The sequence below is a fragment of the Larimichthys crocea genome, chromosome XV, assembly GCF_000972845.2.
Source record: "Larimichthys crocea isolate SSNF chromosome XV, L_crocea_2.0, whole genome shotgun sequence".
NCBI classification, from domain to species: Eukaryota; Metazoa; Chordata; class Actinopteri; family Sciaenidae; genus Larimichthys; species Larimichthys crocea.
In genome coordinates, this window is record NC_040025.1 from 15080090 (window position 1) to 15101869 (window position 21780).

Consider the following 21780-nt stretch of genomic DNA (forward strand, 5'->3'; position numbering starts at 1 on the left):
CAGTGGAGTCTTGTCATGACAATGAGGTTTGGAAGTTACTGTGCCCAGCACATAACCACAATATGAGATGTGTACATATTAAACATACAGGATACAACATATTAATTACAGGTGTGAATCTTCACTGGCCTTAGTATTCAATTCATTTACTAGTTACCTGTTAATGACATTGCACATCAATCAGGATGGGAAATTTGTACCATGTACTGGCCAGGTGCTGGTAAAATATGAATAAGTTGCAGGTAGATTTTATTAATTTATTTATTCCACATCTTTTTATGTCAAAGAGTGTACAATACCCAGCACCAGCAGAGAGACATGGCTGGTACATGTTCACATTTAAAAAAAGGTAATTTCCCACCCTGATCTTAATGTATCAATCATAAATGGGCGATGGCTACTTTATTACCAGTTAAAGGGGCAATTTGTAATTTCTGGATTCATGCTCCAAAGCAAAAGGAGTCGGCACCTTCTCCCACGTTTGTTTGTCAAGTTGTTTACAGTTAGACACCAGTAATAAACCTCCCAATGTCCTCAACAATGTAAAGCAAACTTACCAAACACTTAGTAACAGTAACAATTGTGATTCTGATTATAATTCTGATTACATTTTTGCAGGGTTAAAACAGCTAATGTGATTCCATATCTCCATCGTGTTACTAAGTTATAAAGTATTTAATCAGATAGGATGATCTGATCTCTGCCACCCTCTGCTATATCTCCCAACATATATAGTAAAAGTATTGGTGGCTAACCAAAAGTGCTCTGCAGGCCTAATAACTTAACTGTTCAAAGCATTGTACAACTGACTGTCCTCTTAACCAGATTTTGCAGGGGTGCTTATTGTGGCACAACACTGGAAAATCAACAATCCTGTGTAAACTATCGATTTTGTTCTGTCGCTGCACTGACGCACAATTTTCCACCTCTTAGAATCAAGAAATTTCTTCACCTCCTATAGTTAGGGATACTTATGCTAAGCTAACTGGCTGCTTACAGTAGAGTGATATTGATCTTCTCGTCTAACTTTAAGACAGAAAGCACATATGCATATTTTCAAAAATGCCTAACCATCTTTAACCACATCTAGTCACACCTGTCAGTAAACTTAATGCAAATCTATTTTAATTTCTAAATTTAGCTTGTCAAAACCCAGAAGACTTTTGTAAGACATGAAATACTGCTCTATACAGATTTAGTATTGGTATTTGGGTATGGATACTGGAATTTGGATTTGAATTTGAATTTCTAGTGGCATGTATGTATGGCACTGAATTGGAATTAGGACTTGCTATTGGCACTCATATTATTCAGCTATAATATAGTTAAGAAGGTGTAAGAATTTCAAAATAAAAGCTGATTTCAGAAGCTAAAAGGCATTATAGTAGATACAGACGTGTATGTGTATATATGCATGTTAAGGAAGTAACACGTACAATGTGTTTAGTATGATGATCTAGTGGCTGTCATTTTTGCGTCACAGCACAGGCTCATAAAAAACAATGATGATGCATGGGGGAGGATGGTTATATCTACCTTGGTGGGAATTTTATTTTTAACTTTTGCAGTGTAAGCGGATATTTAATACACTAACTGATTACCACATCATAAAGAGCATGGCCGACTCTGTGTTTCATTTGTTACTTAATAACATTTACCTGTTACATATACAGTTAGCATCCTGAGGGTTAAAAAAGGTGTACCATGTGTATCATGTGCGGGAAACTCCTAATATTTCACGGAAGATTTTTCTCCACCTTGCTGAACAGGTTTCCCCAAGTGCTTTTGACTTCTCTTTAAAAAAACTACTGTGAAATTCCTGATCAGATTTATCAACCAGACCTGATTCAAAATGTGTGTACACTAGATTCTAATTGTTTGCATTTGCACACGAGCAAACATGTTTGTTCACATGATTTGTCGTCAAAGAGAAAATTCTCCTCCACGTGTGCATACATAGCATAAACAAGTAAGACATACAGAACATGGATTGCCACTGTAATGCACAGAAAACAGTATGTACATATATGTGTGTGTGTGTGTGTGTGTGTGAGTGAGAGAGAGAGAGAGAGAGAGAGAGACAGAGAGAGACAGAGAGCGAGAGAGTGCAGTATTCCAGGTGGTCAGCCTCACACTGGGGGAAATCACTGGCACTATTTGCTCAGCTGCTTTGCCGTGTTTCAGTCAACTTTCTGAGAGTTTTAGTCATAAGCTTGTATTACATTGCACGAGTACATATACACGTGTACACATTTTTATTAGTACATTCCAAAACCAGAAAGAAAGAAATGCACAATATTGAACTGGTACAAAAACCATATAAGTCCCGCTCTCCTGAAAACCAACCAAGTAATTGCTGACGTTTTTAAGATACTGACCTCCCATGACCCTGAGTTGTTTCTTTGTGCACTCACGGTGCACTACAGTGTGGCAGCCTGCTGTAATATTTTAGTGTGATGAATTTTTACACTAAATCTTGACAAGCTGTAAAGTTACTGATGTCTTTCCTGTAAGCACAGTTAGAGTTTTTATCAAGCTGAGATGATAGCCTAGGAATATCAACACAGCTTGTAAATACCCGCTTCACATTACATACACGTCATATATCATCAGTCCAAGAAGGTCAAACTGGCACTGTATTTGGATTTATTATGACACTGCTTATCGCGCCATAAATACCTACATGTCGTCGATGGCATTTTTTTGCTGTTTGCTTACTTTTTGAGGTTAAATGTATCTAGCCACATTTACATGCTTTCTCCCAGCATGCAGTGCAGAGAAACAGGTCACAAGTGCATCACAAGGTTAACAACAACAACAATTAGTATAATTGCTGTTGATGTCATGTTTGCACAGTTTGAGGAAACTCACATGCAAATTAGGCCCAGATAATTTTTCAGTTTTAGCGGCAACAATATCAACTCCAATCTGGAGATTACAGTTGAAATAGTTCTGCCACTGACAAAGCTTCACCTGCCAGGCATTAATTCTAGTACAATCGTAAACTCTTGATTGAGTCACTCTTCTCACTATGAGTACTGAGGCACTGACTTTGTGTAAAACCTTCATTCCTGGTTTATTGTCACCTTTAACTCCAAACACTCAGGTGGACAAGATCTTTTACCACTTCATTATTAGTTCAATATATGTGTTTGTGTGTTTCAGACCTTGAAGGGTTTGGGGAAATCCCTCAGCTACACACACCCTGTGAAAAAGACGCATGTTGCACTTTAGCTTGCTGGAATCTACGTCTGAAATAATAACACACGTAACAATAACAAAAAGGAAGTCGCTCACTCGGAATACACAATGTAGTGCACTGTATTGAAAGTGAACTATGAATGACATTGTCCGTTCCGAAAATGGGATGTGATGCAATACCTGTGGCTGTTTGCTTCCCTGCAATGACTTAAAGAACAATGTTGTTTTTATGTGTCAGCATTAGGAAGCTGATTTAAAAAAAAAACAAAAAAAACTGTACATCAGAGTAACAGCTATGTCCACAGAATTGAGCCTTTGAAGTCGAGGGAGGGAGAGGCTTCACTTCATTAACTAGTCAGTTAGTTAAGCCATTGTCCAAAGCAGTAATCTAGAAATCTTATGGATTATCTGTGAGTCATGTTGGTATATGGCCATGGCGTGCCAAGCATTGAGCTGATGATGAATAAGCCGCTAATGATGAATTATTAATCATGAATGAATTAATCGTTAAAGCCATAAAAGTAGGAAAGATTTGCCCCTAACTGACCTAACGACACTTCAAACAGCCTTATGTAGAAATTCTAATTTATATGTATAGTAATGTTTCATAAATAGTTCAAAATACACTATAATGTAGTTGTAAGCAGATATCAGGTCTGTTTTAGTGTTAAAAATGAAGTCGCTGACAAATTTAACGGTAGATTATGAATAGATAATGAATGAACAGTGGATAATAAAACAGTTTTATTTATATATAAAATATGTCTTATTGGCATAAATTATAATTGTTACTTTAACAAACATTTAAGAAATTCCTTATGTCTCCTTATAATTACATTATAATGTGTTATAAACAATGTTTTATATGTTTGTATGGTGCTTTAGATGATAAACATAGGAAGGTAATGTAAACTGTTACCTCCTTAAGGCCAAAGATGTTGTGAAATATTTATTTATTGAATAGTGTTCAGACAGCATAAAATGAAAACATTTCTCACGAGTAATGTTTTGTTTCAGCTAATAATTTATCATAAATCTTGAGAGTTAACTTTGTCAACTGTGTGGTGAGAGGTTTATGAACTGCACTACATTTTGATGAGCTCAGAGGCCAAAACAAAAAAGTGGGTATGATAAATAAACTGTAGTGCTACACATGTCTCCCTTCTGTTTCTATCTACCACACTTAATTATTATTATTATCAATTATCGCTGCATTGTTCAGCCGAAAACATAAAGCCAACTCATTATCTTCCATGGTACCTCTGTAACAATACCTAAAACGATAAGAAACCACAGATACACCACACATTTTGTTTCCATGGAATAAAACTTCAAACACTAAAACCTCACTGAAAAAGCTGTTGGATTAAATAGGCAAACAATCTGACAAGAAAGACAACCTTTACTTTGTAAACCACTCCCACTCAACACGACTGGCCAAAGGGGCTTGGCCAAAAATGTGCAAAGACTTATAAGAGAGGTAAAATGCAGGTGGAGCATCATCATTCAGGTGAGCATTCACATGCTCTTGTCTCCACCCTTTATTGCCCGAGGATACTACTTCACTGAAGCAGAAACAGGAGTACATCTCTGACTTAACGAGGTACAGACATCCTCTTTGTCATCATTTATTAAGGTTCTGACTTTGTCTGTTTGTCTGTCATATGGAAGTCTGTCTGTCTAAGATAGAGAGAAGTATGTGCAACAGCTTCTTTCACTTCTCTGTTCATGTTGTGAGTTTTGTGCTTTAGTTTTGGTGTCTCACAAGTGTGTTTTCTCTTTTTAGGTTGTCCTTTAAGTATGTTGGCACAAATGGAGACGGTAAGTCAAATATTACTTTTTTTGTACTGTTGTTTTTGAAGTCAGCCCATAAATGACAAAGAAAAGTATTTGTATTGATGCAACTGGATGTTTCAGTAATTCAGTAATTCAGTGTGCTCTAAAATATTATCTTATTAACTGTAAGTGACAGGTGTTGGCTGATAGTAAAAGGTTATTTGTAAGGATAGCAGCTAAGCCAAACTGCACTGTTACCTGTAATGGCACAACAACTTGCATAAATTTGCCAGTCAAAATAAAACACACAAGGTCACACCTGGCTCATTTTCAAGAAGCAAACACACCACACAGCTCACATCCCGTTAAATATCAAACAGCTCACTGCTGCATGTAAACAGGAGTGTCATTTTGAAAGTCATAGAAATAAATAATGATGATAATAGGACTGCTACGACTACAATTAAAAGTAGTAGTAGTCGACAGTAAGGAGAGACAGTTACAATCCTCAAAAAACACACAACATTAATCACACATTAAAAGCATTTCTCAAAAGGTATTCATACCAGAATGATCATTGCTATGTAATATTATGTAGAAAACGGATCATTTACAGACAATTCATAGCTCATTTTAAATGGATGGAGTTCACCCCAGAGCAAAATTATCCACTGCATGTATGATGCAACAATAGTGCACAACAAAACATTGATGGGTTCTTGTAAAAAAAAAAAAAAAAAAGATAAATAAATAAAAAAACAGCAGGTGTGCAGCCTGATAATAACAACTCCTCAGGCTACGACTGACACAGGATAAATGCCACCCATCATGCAAACTGTTTTCTCTCCGTATGCGTCACACAACAAACACTCGCTCTGGTAAAAAAAAACAGTGTGCATGATTTCTGAAAGCCGCTTTCCTGCTCTGTGTCTGTCAGATGGCTTACATGACCGAGATCAGACTGAGCGGAGATCGGAGTGCCTGGAGTGGAGTGGCTCCCTCCACCTGCCCTGAGGTGGATCTGGAGGTCATCGAGGAGTACCTGCAGGAGCACTCACTGGAGGTCCAGCCTGCACACACACCTTCATCGCCCCCGACCGCTGTGGGACAACAAACGCACACACACTCCTACCAGGGGACTAAGATTATAGGTTAGTGTGGAGGTGCCAGTGGTGATGAGAAAAAAGGATGATAATGGGATGATGTAAGCGTTTGTATCTTTTATCTGACTGTCTTCTGCCTGTTTCTCCGTAGAGAACAGCTGGTTAGGTCAGCATCCGTATAAGTGGCACTGTGGCTCTCATACTCCAAACGAGGAATATGAAGATCAAGCCCTGCCTCCAGCCTGGCGTAGTCCCCATGACAACCAATGGGTGAGTTCAAGGTTGTCAGTCTCATAATAAATGAAAGCTTAATGACCTCTTTCATGGCTGAATACAAAAACATGTCATAGTGTGACACATTCCAGCATTTTGAGGCCGAGTTTAGAAAGTTTTTAAATCATGGTTTCTGAGAATGGTTATATGTGAATTACTAATATATTAATATTAATGTGTCTGCTACAGGAGCACATTGCATATTCCTATGACCTGCCTGCATACATTGACTCAGACTCCCAGTCCAGTAGCTCCCAGTATCAGGAATACCAAGACTCCCCATCACCGTCATCAGACAGCGGGGGCAGGAAGGACAGAGAATCCTTGCCTCTTGCTCCACTTTCAGGTATAAACTCAGATCAAAACTCTGAACAGTACAAAACCTCACACCAAACTTCTGTGTATTTAGTCTAAAAACATCCACAATGACACATGTATGAGTCATTGTCACCTCATATGTATTTACATCCCCTTCCTCCTTTGCAGGAAAGAGGAAGGAGCGGTTGTTCCAGTTCCTATTTGAAATGCTCCAGACGCCATCGATGCGGAGCTGCATTTGGTGGGTACAGTCCTCCTCCGGCACGTTCCAGTTCTCCTCACAAAACAAAGAGCGCCTGGCACAGCTTTGGGGCCGGCGAAAGGGTAATCGCAAGACCATGACCTACCAGAAGATGGCACGGGCGCTGAGGAACTACTCTCGCACTGGCGAGATTCAAAAGGTGAAGAGGAAGCTCACCTACCAGTTCGATGAGAAGACGCTGAGAGGCCTACAAGGACACTCCAACACATTGTAGGAAGCATGCTGATGAGCATAGAAATATAATAAGCACAATGGATGTTCAGAGAAAATCATGTCCTTTCTGTTTATTCTAAATCTATGGTATGAAGAAACAAACAAATACTAAGTATTTGAAAAGCCAGAATATGAATCACTGTTGGTCTGTCTGTAGATACAGAACCATACTGGAGATGGTACAAGGACTAAACAGGAGAAGTTACTGGTCAGCTGGCATTAAAAATTCTGTAAATCTGAAAGGTTATCACATAATATCTACGTTATAAGTAGAACTTAAATTGTTCGCAAAATAAAAGTTGTGGTTTACTGTTTTATGTTTTTACATGTGTGCTGATTCTATATTGCAGATATTCAGCAGATAAAAGATCATTTTGTAGACTTCTTCACAAAATTAGGTTGCATAAACATGATATGTTTGTGTTTAAATATCCTTTTTTTATGAATAAATCTGAAAATACTTTCATAATACCTGACATGTTTGTTCTATGTGTCTGTCTTTCGATCTGTCTGTGGAAATTAAGTTGTAATGCATATCAACCAAATAAACACAGATTTTAAAACCGAAGCAAGCACACACACAAACACACACCAATAGCCAAACATGTATGCAAAGATAGCATGCACTGTAAAAACAGACCTGTTAATCAATAACATCTACAAAGTCCACTAACATACACAGTAACAGGAGACACAAACACACTGGACACATTAGAGATGCTGAATATAACTTTCTAGTTTCCAAAATAAAGCAATTTAATTTTCATAGTCAAATAATGTGGTCACACATGTATGCTGAAAACCAAATGACACAAGTTACATAATATTCAACACACACGGACTTTTATTCCTGACTCCAGGATAGCCTAAGCTTTCGTGTTCTGATAATTGTTGCTAAATTGTTGGTTCTGTTGTGAGATGGTTGCATGAAAAAGTTGTGGAAAGTAACTACATACAAAAGTATTGTACTTGTATGGTATGATTTACTTATGTATTTACTTTACTTGAGTATTTCTACCCTATGGTTTACTACTACACAACATTTGTGAGGGAAATATTGTATCTTTAATTCCACTTCATTTATTTGACAGCTTCAGATATTAGATACTTAATAATATACTTAATAAAACTAGCCAACAGCATGTAAAGTCCTTCAAATTAGTTCAAACTGTTACAACTTTAAAATAAATAGCTATATAACACATATCAAACTCAGTATAACTCAGTGGACATGTTGTGATTTGGATATTTTAAATACATTTTCCTGTACTTGTTATTTAGTATTTCCTCCTCCGAAGTCCTCTCCTCTTAAGGCTACTGAGGCACATTCATCAGAGTGGGGAAAGTATGTTTAATCACTGATGAAATACAGATGGTGTCTCCACGGAGTGCACGCCTGTTGCGTGCACACAGGAGCGCATGCATGTTTGCATATAAAAAGCATCTGTTCAATGATTTTCTGAACATTTCAAGCCAAGAGCTGAAAGCAGAAACACACTATCTGAACAGCAAACACAGGATTATGTTGGACTTAACTCAGCTGTGGAATTTATCCCACCAGTCCACGGCCTTCAAGGAAACCTGCTCTCTCAAACTTAATAGTTTCTCTGTCTTTGCTGGTTTCCATCTTCAGTGATGGCTGAATGGAGTTGGGTGGCCTACACAGCCTTAGAAGTGCTGATTGCTGTGGCCTGTTGCCTAGGCAATGTGTTGGTTGTGTGTGCGGTGTGTATTGGTATACGGGATTCCCTTCGGGAGCCAACCTTCTGCTTCCTCGTTTCCCTAGCGGTGGCTGACTTTCTAGTGGGTGTGGCCGCTGTGCCCTTGGCTGTACTACTGGATGGCTGGGTGAGTGTGACCCCTGACATGTGCCTACTTCTCAGCTGTGTCGTGCTTGTGCTGACTCAGGCCTCTGTGCTGTCACTGCTAGCTATAGCTGTGGACAGATACCTCCGGTTACACACTCCACTCAGGTGAGATTTGCACTGGTTACAGGTAGAAAAGTTATATGCACAGTATGCTTAGTTGTTGATTTGTAGAAATAATCTTCTCTCTGTGTTTTAACCATTGATCTCAGATACAAAGCCCTGGCCACACAGAAGCGTTCATGGATGGCTGTGTCTGTTTGCTGGATACTTTCCTGTCTACTGGGGTTCACGCCTCTGTTTGGCTGGCGTAACTACTCCTCTTTAGCATCTGATTCCACCAATACATCTTCTCCTTCCTTAACCTCTCCACCCTGCACCTTCCTCTCAGTTATCTCCCTCCCCTTCATGGTCTACTTTAACTTCCTGGGATGTGTCATGGCACCCCTACTGGTCATGACCTTCCTCTACATTCGAATCTTCTGGAGCCTGCAGGGCCGTCTGAAAGAGAGCTGTCCTCAAGCCCAAGCCTCTCTGCTCAGGGAGAAGAGGCTGGCTTTCTCCCTGGCTTTGGTTCTCATTTTGTTTGCTGGCTGCTGGATTCCTCTGCACCTCATGAACTGTCTGCTGCTGTTCTGTGGTCCTGAAGCTGTGACACAGGGGACACTATATACAGGCAGGTGACAGTGGGTCTTCTAGCCCCTACACAGTCTGCATTTGATGTTTCGTTGACAGATTTGTTCCACCATATATTCCATGTCTTTATCTAGATCACAATACTTACCTGCATTTACAGTGACGATACATTTTTTTCTCCAGGGATTCTCCTGTCACATGCCAACTCAGCAGTCAACCCTGTGGTCTATGCTTATCGCATCCCAAAGATCCAGCAGGCCTACGGTCAAATATGGAGGCACTTCCTCGTGAACATAAACTGCCGCCATGGAGACAAGCAAGTTCGTCGACAAAGAACAGGCAGCCAAGTCAATCACACAGAGACATGTGGATTAGGAGGGAAGACCACACCCTAAAGGATCATTGGGTCATCTTAATTCCAATATGTCTGATGTCTGAATTAATGGATTTTTAGTCAATCATGCAATAACATCTGACTATCACTGTGTTCAACAGTCATTAACAGTCACACTTTATTACAGATAATCAACTGAGTAAATACAGGCAGGCAGTGGATGTTTGTGTGAAATCCCAACCTGCAGTGTTCGGTTTGAAGTCTGCCAACTTTATTTAAGTCAAAGCTATCTCATGAGTCTCCACTAGAGGGGGCTCGAGACTAACGAACCCAGTAGCTGTTGCTGTAGACGAATCATCAGACACCATCAGAACTGCAGTGATGAACAAACAATGTCGAGATCTCATTCACTGATTATTGGACAACTGGTTTGAGACAAGTATGACTTTATTGAGATAAACATATTTTTTTAGTAACTCATTTGACAGCTTCAATCAATGCATCACTAACCTATAGCAGCACACATATACGTTGTTTTTTTCCCCTGAAGTCGTATAAGAATAAATGCTCAGTCTGAGAGTGTGATGAACATTCATGAGTGTTCAGTGAGCTCCTCAGGGAAGGCAATAGACTGTATAGTTATCACCTGAGCAGGGTGCAATCCCACCCACCAAACTATACAACCTACTACCTCACCCTGACAGAGCCCAAATCAAACACACCACTCGTTCACGTCCTGTTAGAGGAAAAACCTAATTCACCTGTCCTAGCAAAACACAAAAACAATGCTTGTCACAGTGTATTATGTTGATTGCTGGAAGCGTATGTTATGACTGGACAGCATGATTGACCATCTGGAGATGACTGTAGGCGAGTGGCTGACTCTGCTGTCTCCTTGGGAAAGACAGTAGATTGTATAGTTATCTCAAAAAGAGGTTACACAACCCCACAACTATTCAATCTACTACCTCAGCCCCAAGGACAGCATCCACGTTGCTTCAGCATCAAAGATCCACAAAGGTAACTCACCTGTAATGGTACAAAGAAAAAGAGACAGAGAGGGTTATCATAATTAATTACTCTTCTCTGTAAAATACATGGAAGATAAAACTAGGCAGGACTTTTTAAGGGTATATTTACGCAACGTTTCCGTCTGATGTGTTCAAATTCAGTCCCTGCACAAAGGAGTGTAATCACATTTTTCAGTTTTATCTCTTTGTTCCTGGAAACGGTTCAAACTCACAACTTATCGCTGAAAACTCGAAGTGTTACATGACTAGTCTTGGACTGCCAAGATTTGAAGAAACGTTTATCATGAACAAAGGAGGAACCTGTGACATTTTTCATATTGGCACATCCTCCGCGATAAACCATTCTTTTTGGGCGGGGGGAGTTTATGCGGAGCTGAACATATTTAAGAAATCTGTTTCATTAATATAAATCTCAAACAAATAATTTAACGGTAAGCAGGCACCGAAAAGTGAGAGCACTAATGTGTGAAAGCCCAACAAACAACTCACTGGCTTCCTGAGACTCTGGCATGTGATCGAAAGAGGAAAAAAAAAAGAGCTGCTCGACTCTGTGCCAGGAATTCGTTTCCGTTTTTGCCAAAAACTGAGCTCATTCCAGTGGGCTATCCCTGTGTAGGCTGGCTGCTGCTTCTCAGACGGAGGTACACACACAGATGCCTGCAAATATGGCTTCCACCAGCTGCCTCTGATTGAATACAAGGCTGGGATTCTGCCCCCCAAAACACAACAAGGAAACACAAAATGGCGTCTCGCACATCGGCCATTTTAGGTCTGCTTAAAAAGACTATAAGGTCTACCTTTCAGGGGTTTTTCCAAGTCTGCTGTATCACAATAAAGAAAGAGCGGCTGTTCAGTTGAAAGCGATGGAGAATCAATCTTGTGCCAAGCACTGATGTGAAGCCAACAGATCCACACGACACATTCGCTATCAACGGGTACAGAATAAGAGCGCAAATCTAACCAAACTTATCAGACAGCTGGAAAGTTCACAGAGAAAAAGCATCATCAAATACCGCACGTCCACCTTCCTGTGAATTTACTCGTACCATTAATATCTGGCTTGAGCAAACATTCGGCACTCTCACTGAGCAAGCAGATTGTATTTTTGGTTTATTAAATTCACTTAGAAAGACTTCTCTCTCCCATGCTAAACTCCTCTGGGATAAAGGTTGGGCTGGGCAAGCAGGTTAACACGGCAGTGACTGAAGGGTTAATGAGTGCCAGACTAAATGCCAGACCTGGGCCTCAGATAGACAGAGAAGGGGTTAGGAGGTACACTGCTTGCATAAATTAGCATACAGCCACAACCCCTGAGACTTGGTCCAGACCAGCTCATAGTTAGCATGCAGTAGACCCTGCTAGTCTGATTACAGAAGACCAGACAGACAGAAGGAGGTGGGGGTGTGTTGGCATGATGCCCAACTCTGCCACAGTGCCAGTGACATATCTACGAGCTCTGTTTGGTCGCCAAGAAACATCCCCTGACTGGAGCTGTATTTGAAGGACAAGGGGAACAGACTAATAGTGATATAACACAGTTTACTGGGGGGGAAAGGGGCAAATTAATGAAGATTTAACAGGACATCTGAGCACAGCCGCGAACGAAAAAACGATTTAAACAATAAATGCTTGTGGGGAATTCTGTGCTTCTGGGTTAATTGCAGAAATTGCCGTTCTGTTCCCTGCACAACTCCCGACTGTTTTGGAAACAGTGAGGCCAAACTTCAGTCAGTCATGTGAGCTCTATTGGGCACTGTCGTCTGTGATCATGGACTTTGTCTATGGCACATAAAAGGGGCACACATGGCTCGGCTGGGTCAAATCATTTTCTCTGTCAACAGCTCAAATAAATACATTTAAAGAAAAGTGCCTCCAGGCTGGGGAGCAGCTGAGAGGATCTTGAAGAAAAGACAAGAAATGTGGCCTATTGAGATAATCTCATCTACCTATCAGACAGTCTGTCTGTGCATCTGTCACAGCAGGATTGTGGCTAAATGATAGTAAATTCATATTAGCAGTATTCTGTTTAAGCCTTGTCCTCTTTTGCCCTCTGATAACGCTGCTCTGCTGTGGCCAACCAGGGTATGTTTTTCTGGAGACAATTTCCTGCTTTAGAAAATGAATCTGTCGTTGGGTGACAGTTGCATGTGTTTCTTTTGGGTTTTCCACAACCACATGTCAGCTGTAGAATTTTTATCTTTGGCAATAAGTTTGGAGCAAATCTACAGCAACAGCCCCTATGAAGCCCATAACTGATTCTGTTTCAGACATACAATTTGTTTTAAATTAATTATTTTTTACACTATAAAAAAAAATAACCTTTTCAGATATACATCTACTTATTCCACTCTTTTGTGGTTAAAGTAAAAAGAAATAATAATAATAAAAATGACTGCTAAACTAGTGTTTATTATGCAAATTTAATAAACTTCTAACATCAATCTCCCGTACTATCGAAACACACAAATCTTTAACAAATTGAAACCCATGCGAAAATTAAGACGTAAAATCTCGTGGAAACAATAGGCCTTAGCTTGCTCCCCTACGCTGTGAAAGGATGTGAAGGATTCGTCGCATTTATTCTTCACCCAATACAAACGACGTAAACACACAAATTAATCAGCAAATCCCCAAACACACACACAGCATACTCAGTTGCCAACAAAACTCCACCGAATTGGAGCAGATTTTCGCAGGAAGCAGAGGCAGGGAAATACCTATTGGATTTCCTGGTCCCTTGGTCCGCGAGACGGGATGAATGCTTGGCAGACACAACGGACGGGGCACCAGACGATTGGTACAGGTTCTTGTGTGTTTCTCTCTCTCTCTCTCTCTCTCTCTCTCTCTGAGCTTTGTGCCAAGAATGGGCAGTGTCTGTGTGCCAGGCAGAATTTCAATGAGGGAGGAAGGAGGTGGTGATGGTGGGCAAAGAGGAGGAGCGGTGGGGGAGCTGGAGTTGGCAGAGGAAGTATGCCACACAATAAATGGCAGGATGAAGAATTCCCACAGTTAAAAAGATGCAAACGGATGTCTTGTCTTACTCGTCTCCAGTCTTAATCTAGAGAAAAATTGTGTTCAGGTGTCTGGCACATGAGCAAAAGCGGGCTGATCCTCAACAGAGCGCTATGGTGATTTTATCATACCTGCTTTTTCATCCCCCCCTTATCCCTAAGGAAAGCCTGATTTCTACATTAAAGGACGACGGACGGGAGCACTGAGCCTCTTCCGTGCACACTTGGCATGGTGCCCGCTCTGATGTTCTGTATATCCTCATTAACCAAGCGCAAACACATTAGGCTCATGCTCACATGTACGCATGTATACAGAAATGCGCTGCCATATGCACGTACTTACACAACACACAGACACAACACAGCACAGTTGTTTGACCATCGTACATGAAAGGAGCTCATACTATCTGATCCTAATTTACTGAACGTTAATTAAATGAAAATGCTTCCAGTCTTTTACCGTTGTCTTCTCTGTTTTTTATAAGACGGAGGGCTACACACACACACACACACACACACACACACACACACGAATGTTGGACTCACAGCCGTAAGAGCTAGGTAAACATGTCGGGCAATGTGTTTGATGAAAAGATAGTATGACCTAGATAAGGAAGGAGTATAAGGGAGCCATTGTGTTTACTATCACAGTGTCCAACAACTGTTTCAACCGTAGATACAACCAAAGAAGTGAAGCTGGGTTAATTAATCAGTATCGAAAAAGGTGGCAGGGCTCCACTTTTGTAATCTCGGATTTTTAAATTGATATTTTTCAGGTTAAACATTAGAAATGTATTTAAAATGTACTGTATATGAATTGTTTTCTTCAAGATAATGAAGGATGAATTTATGAACTGCTGTATTAGCTGCAGTAAACCCTGCAACTAACCATGTGGCCAGATGTGTTTCTAAAACCTCTCTATGAAGGAAATATACATCAAAGGTCTCTGTCATCCTCTTCATTTACTCTCTCTATCCCCTCTCCTCTTTTCCACTTGTCTATGCTTTCGCTAATGTCCTGATGAGATGTGTGGTTACCATGGTTTCAAATGTTTCTGATAGCTCAGATGCCTGGTCTGGCATGTTGCTACACGCCCACATGTTACAGCACTCACTAATGCCACACAGAACAAGCAATACGCGCGTATACACATGCATATGCACAAACGCACACACACACACACACTCACACACTTTGAGAGGTATGCCCCTTCAAAGAGGGTGTGCATGCATACTTGTGTACAAAGAGTATACGTGCAAGAGTGCAAGTGGTGTATGTCAGGACGAAACAGCTGCAGCTTCCTGCATGAGAAGAGAAACTTCCTGTTGCCTCGCTGCAAACCGCGGCCGGTCAGCCAACATATCAACCAATCAGCTATGTTGCGGCTGAATGCAGGAAGTTAGCCTGACTGCCTCTAGGAGAAAAACTCAGAAACATTATGAGGCAACACGATAAGTTCATCTGAGGATAAGAGAGGGCGGGGAAAGAGCTCTTCCACTCCTACCTCTCTTTCTGTCTCTGTAACCCTTGTTCTCTCTTTTTCTCTAGCTTTTTCTTTCTTAACATTTTCCTCACTGTCACATGTCGATATACATAACCAGAGGTTCTTTCAGGATCTTTTTCTAGAAATTAATTTGCCACCTAATGCCACAGCCGAGTCATCTGAAATGACAAAGACTGTCGCAGAGGAATTAGGAGTAGTATACCCACAAATGTGAGGGGCATGCTGAAAGGGTCTGCCCATATTCACTGTTTCTTAAACACGTGGCACGAAGGCGCCATCTTAACACCAACCCATATTTAGATCTAGATACAATACTGACAATAAGCAGCCCAGTTAGATTCCTAATTGTGTATAGTATATGTATATATTGCATGTAATTCAATCGTATTAATTTTCTCCTCTAAAAGTCAGTTTCTGCTTAATTAGTATATCCTGTTTTATCTATTTCGGAGACTGAAATATTGTCTTAGCTGACTAAGATACACATCAATCAGACAAACGCGATTGTCACATTTCTTCTTCTTTTTCAACGAGCAGATCGCAGAGAACTCCTGGCGAATACTGAAATGGAACAAAGTTTTTCTTTACCGCATTGTCTGCCTGAATCTCGGTTTCATTTCTGCCTCAGTTTCCCCTGAAGTGCAAAGTATTACACATAGTATCCTGTGACGCAGTGTATCAAGACAAACATTACAGTTGCCCCCGTTTAACAAACTGTCACACCTACAGATCGCAGACAGATAAAACCTCACCTACATACACGTAGGTGAGTTTTATCTGTGTGAAACAACTGTCGTATACACTGTGAGTTTTCACAGTGGCATAAAGTGCAAACAGTGTCTGAAAGGAATGAGATACAAAGTAAATATCGTCCTCATACTAACTATCATAACGGCTCTGGGTGACTGATAGGAAACCTGCCAAGTGTCTCACTTGTCCTGTCCTGTGGGTGCAGCTCTCCAACACTGGTCAGCAACTAAACTTGTACAGACCTGAACACAACAACAGCTCTCTGGCTCGGTCAACCCTCTGAGGTCAGAAAGTAACCAAGAAGGCTTGTCCTTCCTCCTGCCAGTCTACAAAGAGACACCTGTTCAGTACGAAAAGCCACAGAGAGATGGTTCACCACCCTGTCACAGCCTGCTGTACTGGAGCAGAGAGGGCAGAGGAAGAAGGGGATACGGACAGAGAAAAAAGAGATCATGGAAGCAGGAGAAAGAAGATGGTCAGCAGGGAGTCGGGGTGTCCCTCTGAGCTCTAGAAAAGTTTCTCCTGTTATGTCCATTGAGCCAAAATGGCGGCGAGCGGAGTACAGCGTGGCAACCGACGACGATAGACATATTTACAGGAGAAAGACCATGATGAGGGACAGAGAAGAGGGCGAGAGGAACTGGAGGATAAAGATTATAGGGCAGTGAAAAAGATGGGAAGAGGTGTCGCAGGATAAAAAAGAAAAATACCTGGAGCTCGTACGTGAGCGGCGGGCTGGGCCGGAGGACTGGAGGAGAAGAGGGCCGTGATGGCGGGAAGAAGGGAAAAGAGAGGAGTAGAGCACACCCTCTGAGAGCTACACCCCTTTCCCACAATCCCCTCCTACTGGCGTGAGTGCGTCTGTCCGTACACAGGGTGACAGAGGGACGTCTGCTCACACACAGCCCTATAACATACACACAAAACGCACACAAGCCACGGTATCAAACACACTGTGTACAACAAAAAGAGAAAAAAGATCCACAACAGACTCACAATAGACTCGCATTACTCGCAGTTGCGTATGAGCAGAGCGGAGGCAAACGCACAAACAGACAGACAGAGGACACTTCAAAACACAAACATACACATAATCAATTCGCCAGCCTTTGGATCGCCCTCTGCTCTGCCCTGTGCTGTGTTTGCCTCGGTCTGCCTGCCTACTTTGGCACTGCTGCCAAGAGGGAGGGAGAGAAAAAGGAGGGGAGGAGGAGGAGGAGGTGAGGAGGGGTGTAGAGACACAGAAAGAGGAAGGGAGGGACATGCTGTAGCGAGAGACGGGGAACAGAAAGAGGAGGAGTCAGAGGAAAAGAGTTAAGAAAGAGAGTTGGACACAGAAAGACAAGAAAAAGAAAGAGAAGAAGCGGAAACTGTCGCGAGCAGTGACACGAAAACAGCGGGACAGCAGCTGGCAGCACATTGACACTCTGTATGTTAATCATCCCAAAATCCAAAACACACCTCTCACCTTGTACTGTACTTATATATACTATCCTGCAGCAACAGACAGATGGCGAGAGAGACAAGCCGATGCCGACACTCCTGCCATATTGTTCCATCTCACCATATTTGCACAATCAATAGATTAAAAGAGCTCAAACTGTCCTGAGATTCACACTCTAAACTGATGGACATTTGTTGTCAAGTTCCCTCTCAAAGAGGAGTCCCCTTGGGGGGGCACTCTCTCTTTCAACATCTTTATTCTGCCTTTTTTTTTCTTCATGTCCTTCTTTATCCTCCCGTCAATTTGTCCTCTCCCTCCATCGGGGATAATATCTGCTCTCCTAAGTGGGAGGGGTTTGAGGGAGTTCAGCTAAATGAATCAATGAGCGAGGAGGGTGGATATTTCACAGAATGTCACTTTTTTTTTTCTTCTTCTTCTTCTTCTTCTTTCTCTAGCTTCTCTTGGCATCTTTCCCAGGTCTCCCTATGCATTCTCACACCAGCAAGACAGTTGAAAACCAAAGGAGCTCTTGGATCAGCGAGCTGTCGCCTCTAGATGACCTCAATCATTAAGAGAGAAAACATAAATCCATCTGTTCATAAATGGCCGACCTTCTCTGTAGCCCGCTTGAGGACCAATTGCTGGCGTTTGAGCGGGTATCCCAAGCTGAGCCAACCAATCAGAGCTCACGTCTGAGCTGATGTCATTTTGAAAATGCTGAGTGTAATTCTAAAAAAAACAAGTTTAAAACAAATGAAAAATGTACAAGTATTATTTCACTTAAGTACCTATTTTAAAACATATATCCACCTCTTGAAGACAAAAAAACAAAGCTAGTCTCATCTTTGGTAGGTGAAACAGTTAATTTCCGCGTTGCTGCTGCTGTAATACCTGAGTTATTGAGTCCTCAAACACTCACACACACACACATACACACACATTTTTGGAGGGTTCTCCCAGTCCTCAAACACTCACCGCGGAGACTAAACAGACAACAATAGTCCAGCTTCTCTGCTTCAGCTCCACGGGTCTTTTCTTGAAGATAGTACAATGGACACACAGGCACACACTCACACACATTCATACTGTACACAGGCGCGCGCGCACACACACACACACACACACACACACGTGTGGTGCGAACAATCCGGTTCTTCCGTGGAGGCTCAGATTCAGCCAGCAGGTTGGACAGCCCCTCAACCTGACGTCACGTCTCCTTTGTTGTTTATGCATTTATTTCTCTCCTCAGCTGAACTCTCTGAACCCAAAGCCCCCCCTTCCTCTTCAACCCTCCTCCCGTCCTGTCCTCCAGCCCTACACTTACCCCCTGCCAACAAGGCGGGCAAATACAGTATGGCTTTAACAAGCAATAAGAAAAGAAAGAGAGACAGACAGACACAGAGAGTGGAGAGAGAGAGAGAGACAGGGAGAGGGAGAGAAAGGAGTTTAGATGTCTCTCTCACTTTTTCTTTTCCTCCTTTTCTTCTTCGATCGCTCCCTGTGTCTCTTCCTGCTTGGCTTGTAAAAGTTTCAGCTGCATGGCGGGCCGGCCTCTTTTGGCAGCCGTCCAACTCTTGACTCTCCTGTCCCCTTGCAAGAGAGAGAAGGAGGGGTGGACAAATATAGTCACAGCTAGACTGTACTGTACAGAGGCAGATGCACTGTGAATGAGACCATTTTCGTTTTCATTCTGTCACACAGACACACACAGGAAAGGAGAAGTGTATGACATTCCTTCGCCATTTATAAACGAGGAACAGTGAATCATTGTACAGTAGATCTCATGTCAAATGTAAGCTGGCCGTTGCTCGGGACATCATGCAGAGTTTTAAAAAGTCTGTGTCACAGCTGAATCTGATAACAGTGTGTTCTGCTGCTCACACCCAGTTCACATACAGACACTCATTTTGTTAATCAATATGTGCAAACATGTTTACATAAAAATGTAAAGCTAAGTGGGACTACTGTTTCATTGCACAGGCACACGCAGACTGAGGATATATTGTTACCCACCTTAACCTGCATGCACAGAGGTTTCAATGCTATAATTTTGCAGTATTTTATCCGAAAAAGGTAGCCTAATTATTTCATATTCTCTAAACTGTAGTTTTAATTTACTCATTATATTTCATATTCTCTAAACTGTAGTTTTAATTTACTCATTATGTTCTCTGAATTAGCCTAATTACACTAATTAAATAACTTTTACTTATTTATTTTTTTAAAGCACCCTGTTTGCACAGCTCCTTCAGCTGTTCCAATCACCTTACTGTCATACAACTGTAATTCAGCTTATGAGCTAAAATACTGTCAAAACAAACCTCTGTTGTTCTTGTTGTTTTTAAATCCTTTATTAAACACATTTTTAGTGGTGTTTAATAACTACCAAACTAAACACGATCAACATTATCCAGTAATGAAAATATTGACAAAATATTGCATTTAGTTATGAATAACTGAATTAATTTGGGCCAACTATGTTCAATAAAGTACTTATATAAGATAAAATAAAATATGAATGATATTATTGTAATTATATAAGATAAAATAAAATATAAACTATATTATTGTAATGATATAAGATAAAATATAATACCTTTATGCAAATGTTTTGTTTAATCAGAAATTTTTGATTTCACTTTATTATTGTGGACTGAGTTATGTTAACACAGTAAATCATCAAGTATCATATCAGGGGCCCATTATTATTTATTTTCTACTGTAACATGAACACGGGACAAGACCAGCCTACTGATTCTTAGTGCTAATGAATTTGATTTAATTAAAGTGATTCAGATAATGATTTGAGAGCCCTGGCTCTTAAAATACTTTGACCTGACAAAATATCTTGAAATGATTTGGGGGCATGAGCTACTAGCTTGCTAAACGATACTAGCTTACCCAAGTTTAAGGAAGTAGCAGATGTTTAGCAGCTTCAACTTTTGGTCTTTAAAATTAAAACAAACCAAATAAAAATTAAAATAGTTCCTGCCTTACAGCTGAACAGCCCGGTGCTCACCTGGCTGAGATTCTTTGCTGGATGCTGGAGGGCCTTGCACACTCCATCTGCACACTTTAGTTTGTTCGGCCTGTGTGAGTGACATGTGAGCCTGTTTCAAGTAGAAAGATGAAGCACTCCATCTAGTGGCAAAGTTGTGAAAGAAAAGCTGAAGCCTGAAGAATAATCAACTTTTTATGATATGCATTTTTTTTTATTCCTCATAATTTCCATGATATTCTCTAAACTGTAACACAAACTGTATGTCTCAGTTCAGATATATTGAGCTTTTTTAATTATGATTTTATTTACTGTATTCTAAAAATGAGCCATTTAACAGAGGAGACAAGAGAATGAAAACAGTCCATGAAGAAAAAAAAAAGACATAAGAGACAAGCCAAATAAACATTAGGGGAAAGAAAGAAACGTCCTGCACATACTAGTAAATTATCAGGTGGTACCGGGTTAGGATTACATTGTTATTTTCTCTGTACTGCAAACAAGAGTGATTGCATGTGCGAGCATGTGTGTTTTGGGGTCTTTAGATAATCATGATTATATTGTCTTATGTAAATGTTAATAAATGATCAAATTGTCAGATGATATTAATATAAAATCAGGCAAAGATGATGACAACACAGAAGTGTGGAAGAAAAAAAAAAGAAAGAAGAAAAGGGCGAGCACTGGAGTGACCATTCAATTTTCTTTTTTCCAGTATGAAAAGCAGCTGAACCACACTGGAGATTAATAATCCTGAAGAGTCTGCCCTGTTAGACGGAGATGGAAAGTATTAAAGGGTAAGAGAGATACACTGAGGCAAACTTCCTGCTCGCTTTCTATATTTAAACAGGACAATGACAAAAAGGAGGGAGTAGACCTCTTGAAAATTCATGTATTGAAGCCATAATATCCTAAAAATCCCTCTTTTTTCACTATTTCAACAGGCTAGGAAAGAAAATGAACTACCTGATCTCCACAGAGGTTATAGACCTCACTGGGGGAAGAGAAAGAACTTTGTATAGGCAGGCTGAGACATGTTTGTGTATGTCAAAAAGAAAGC

General features: G+C 40.8%; 2 protein-coding genes and 1 long non-coding RNA gene across 8 annotated transcripts; 2 read left to right on the forward strand and 1 right to left on the reverse strand.

Annotated features, from left to right (window-relative positions):
- The first annotated feature begins 4348 nt into the window (after positions 1 to 4348).
- Positions 4349 to 7826, forward strand: LOC104931928 (transcription factor Spi-B). Its single transcript, XM_010747052.3, has 6 exons — positions 4349 to 4804; positions 4988 to 5022; positions 5915 to 6128; positions 6232 to 6350; positions 6543 to 6699; positions 6840 to 7826. Exons 2-6 carry the CDS (start codon positions 5002 to 5004, stop codon positions 7145 to 7147), a joined length of 819 nt encoding a protein of 272 aa, XP_010745354.2. The 5' UTR covers positions 4349 to 4804; positions 4988 to 5001; the 3' UTR covers positions 7148 to 7826.
- A 21-nt stretch (positions 7827 to 7847) lies between these two features.
- Positions 7848 to 10291, forward strand: LOC109140525 (adenosine receptor A1). Its single transcript, XM_019267542.2, has 3 exons — positions 7848 to 9119; positions 9224 to 9687; positions 9831 to 10291. Exons 1-3 carry the CDS (start codon positions 8782 to 8784, stop codon positions 10040 to 10042), a joined length of 1014 nt encoding a protein of 337 aa, XP_019123087.1. The 5' UTR covers positions 7848 to 8781; the 3' UTR covers positions 10043 to 10291.
- A 119-nt stretch (positions 10292 to 10410) lies between these two features.
- Positions 10411 to 20839, reverse strand: LOC109140526 (uncharacterized). 6 transcript variants are annotated; one of them, XR_002042486.2, is made up of 3 exons: positions 20742 to 20839; positions 19186 to 19312; positions 10411 to 17185 (listed from the first exon to the last, which is right to left on the reverse strand). It is a non-coding gene; the product is annotated as an uncharacterized LOC109140526 (long non-coding RNA). The 6 variants fall into 6 exon arrangements; XR_003463827.1 differs by lacking the exons at positions 19186 to 19312; positions 20742 to 20839 and adding exons at positions 17747 to 18451; positions 18698 to 19064; XR_002042485.2 differs by lacking the exons at positions 19186 to 19312; positions 20742 to 20839 and adding an exon at positions 18698 to 19068.
- Between the last annotated feature and the right edge of the window lie 941 nt (positions 20840 to 21780).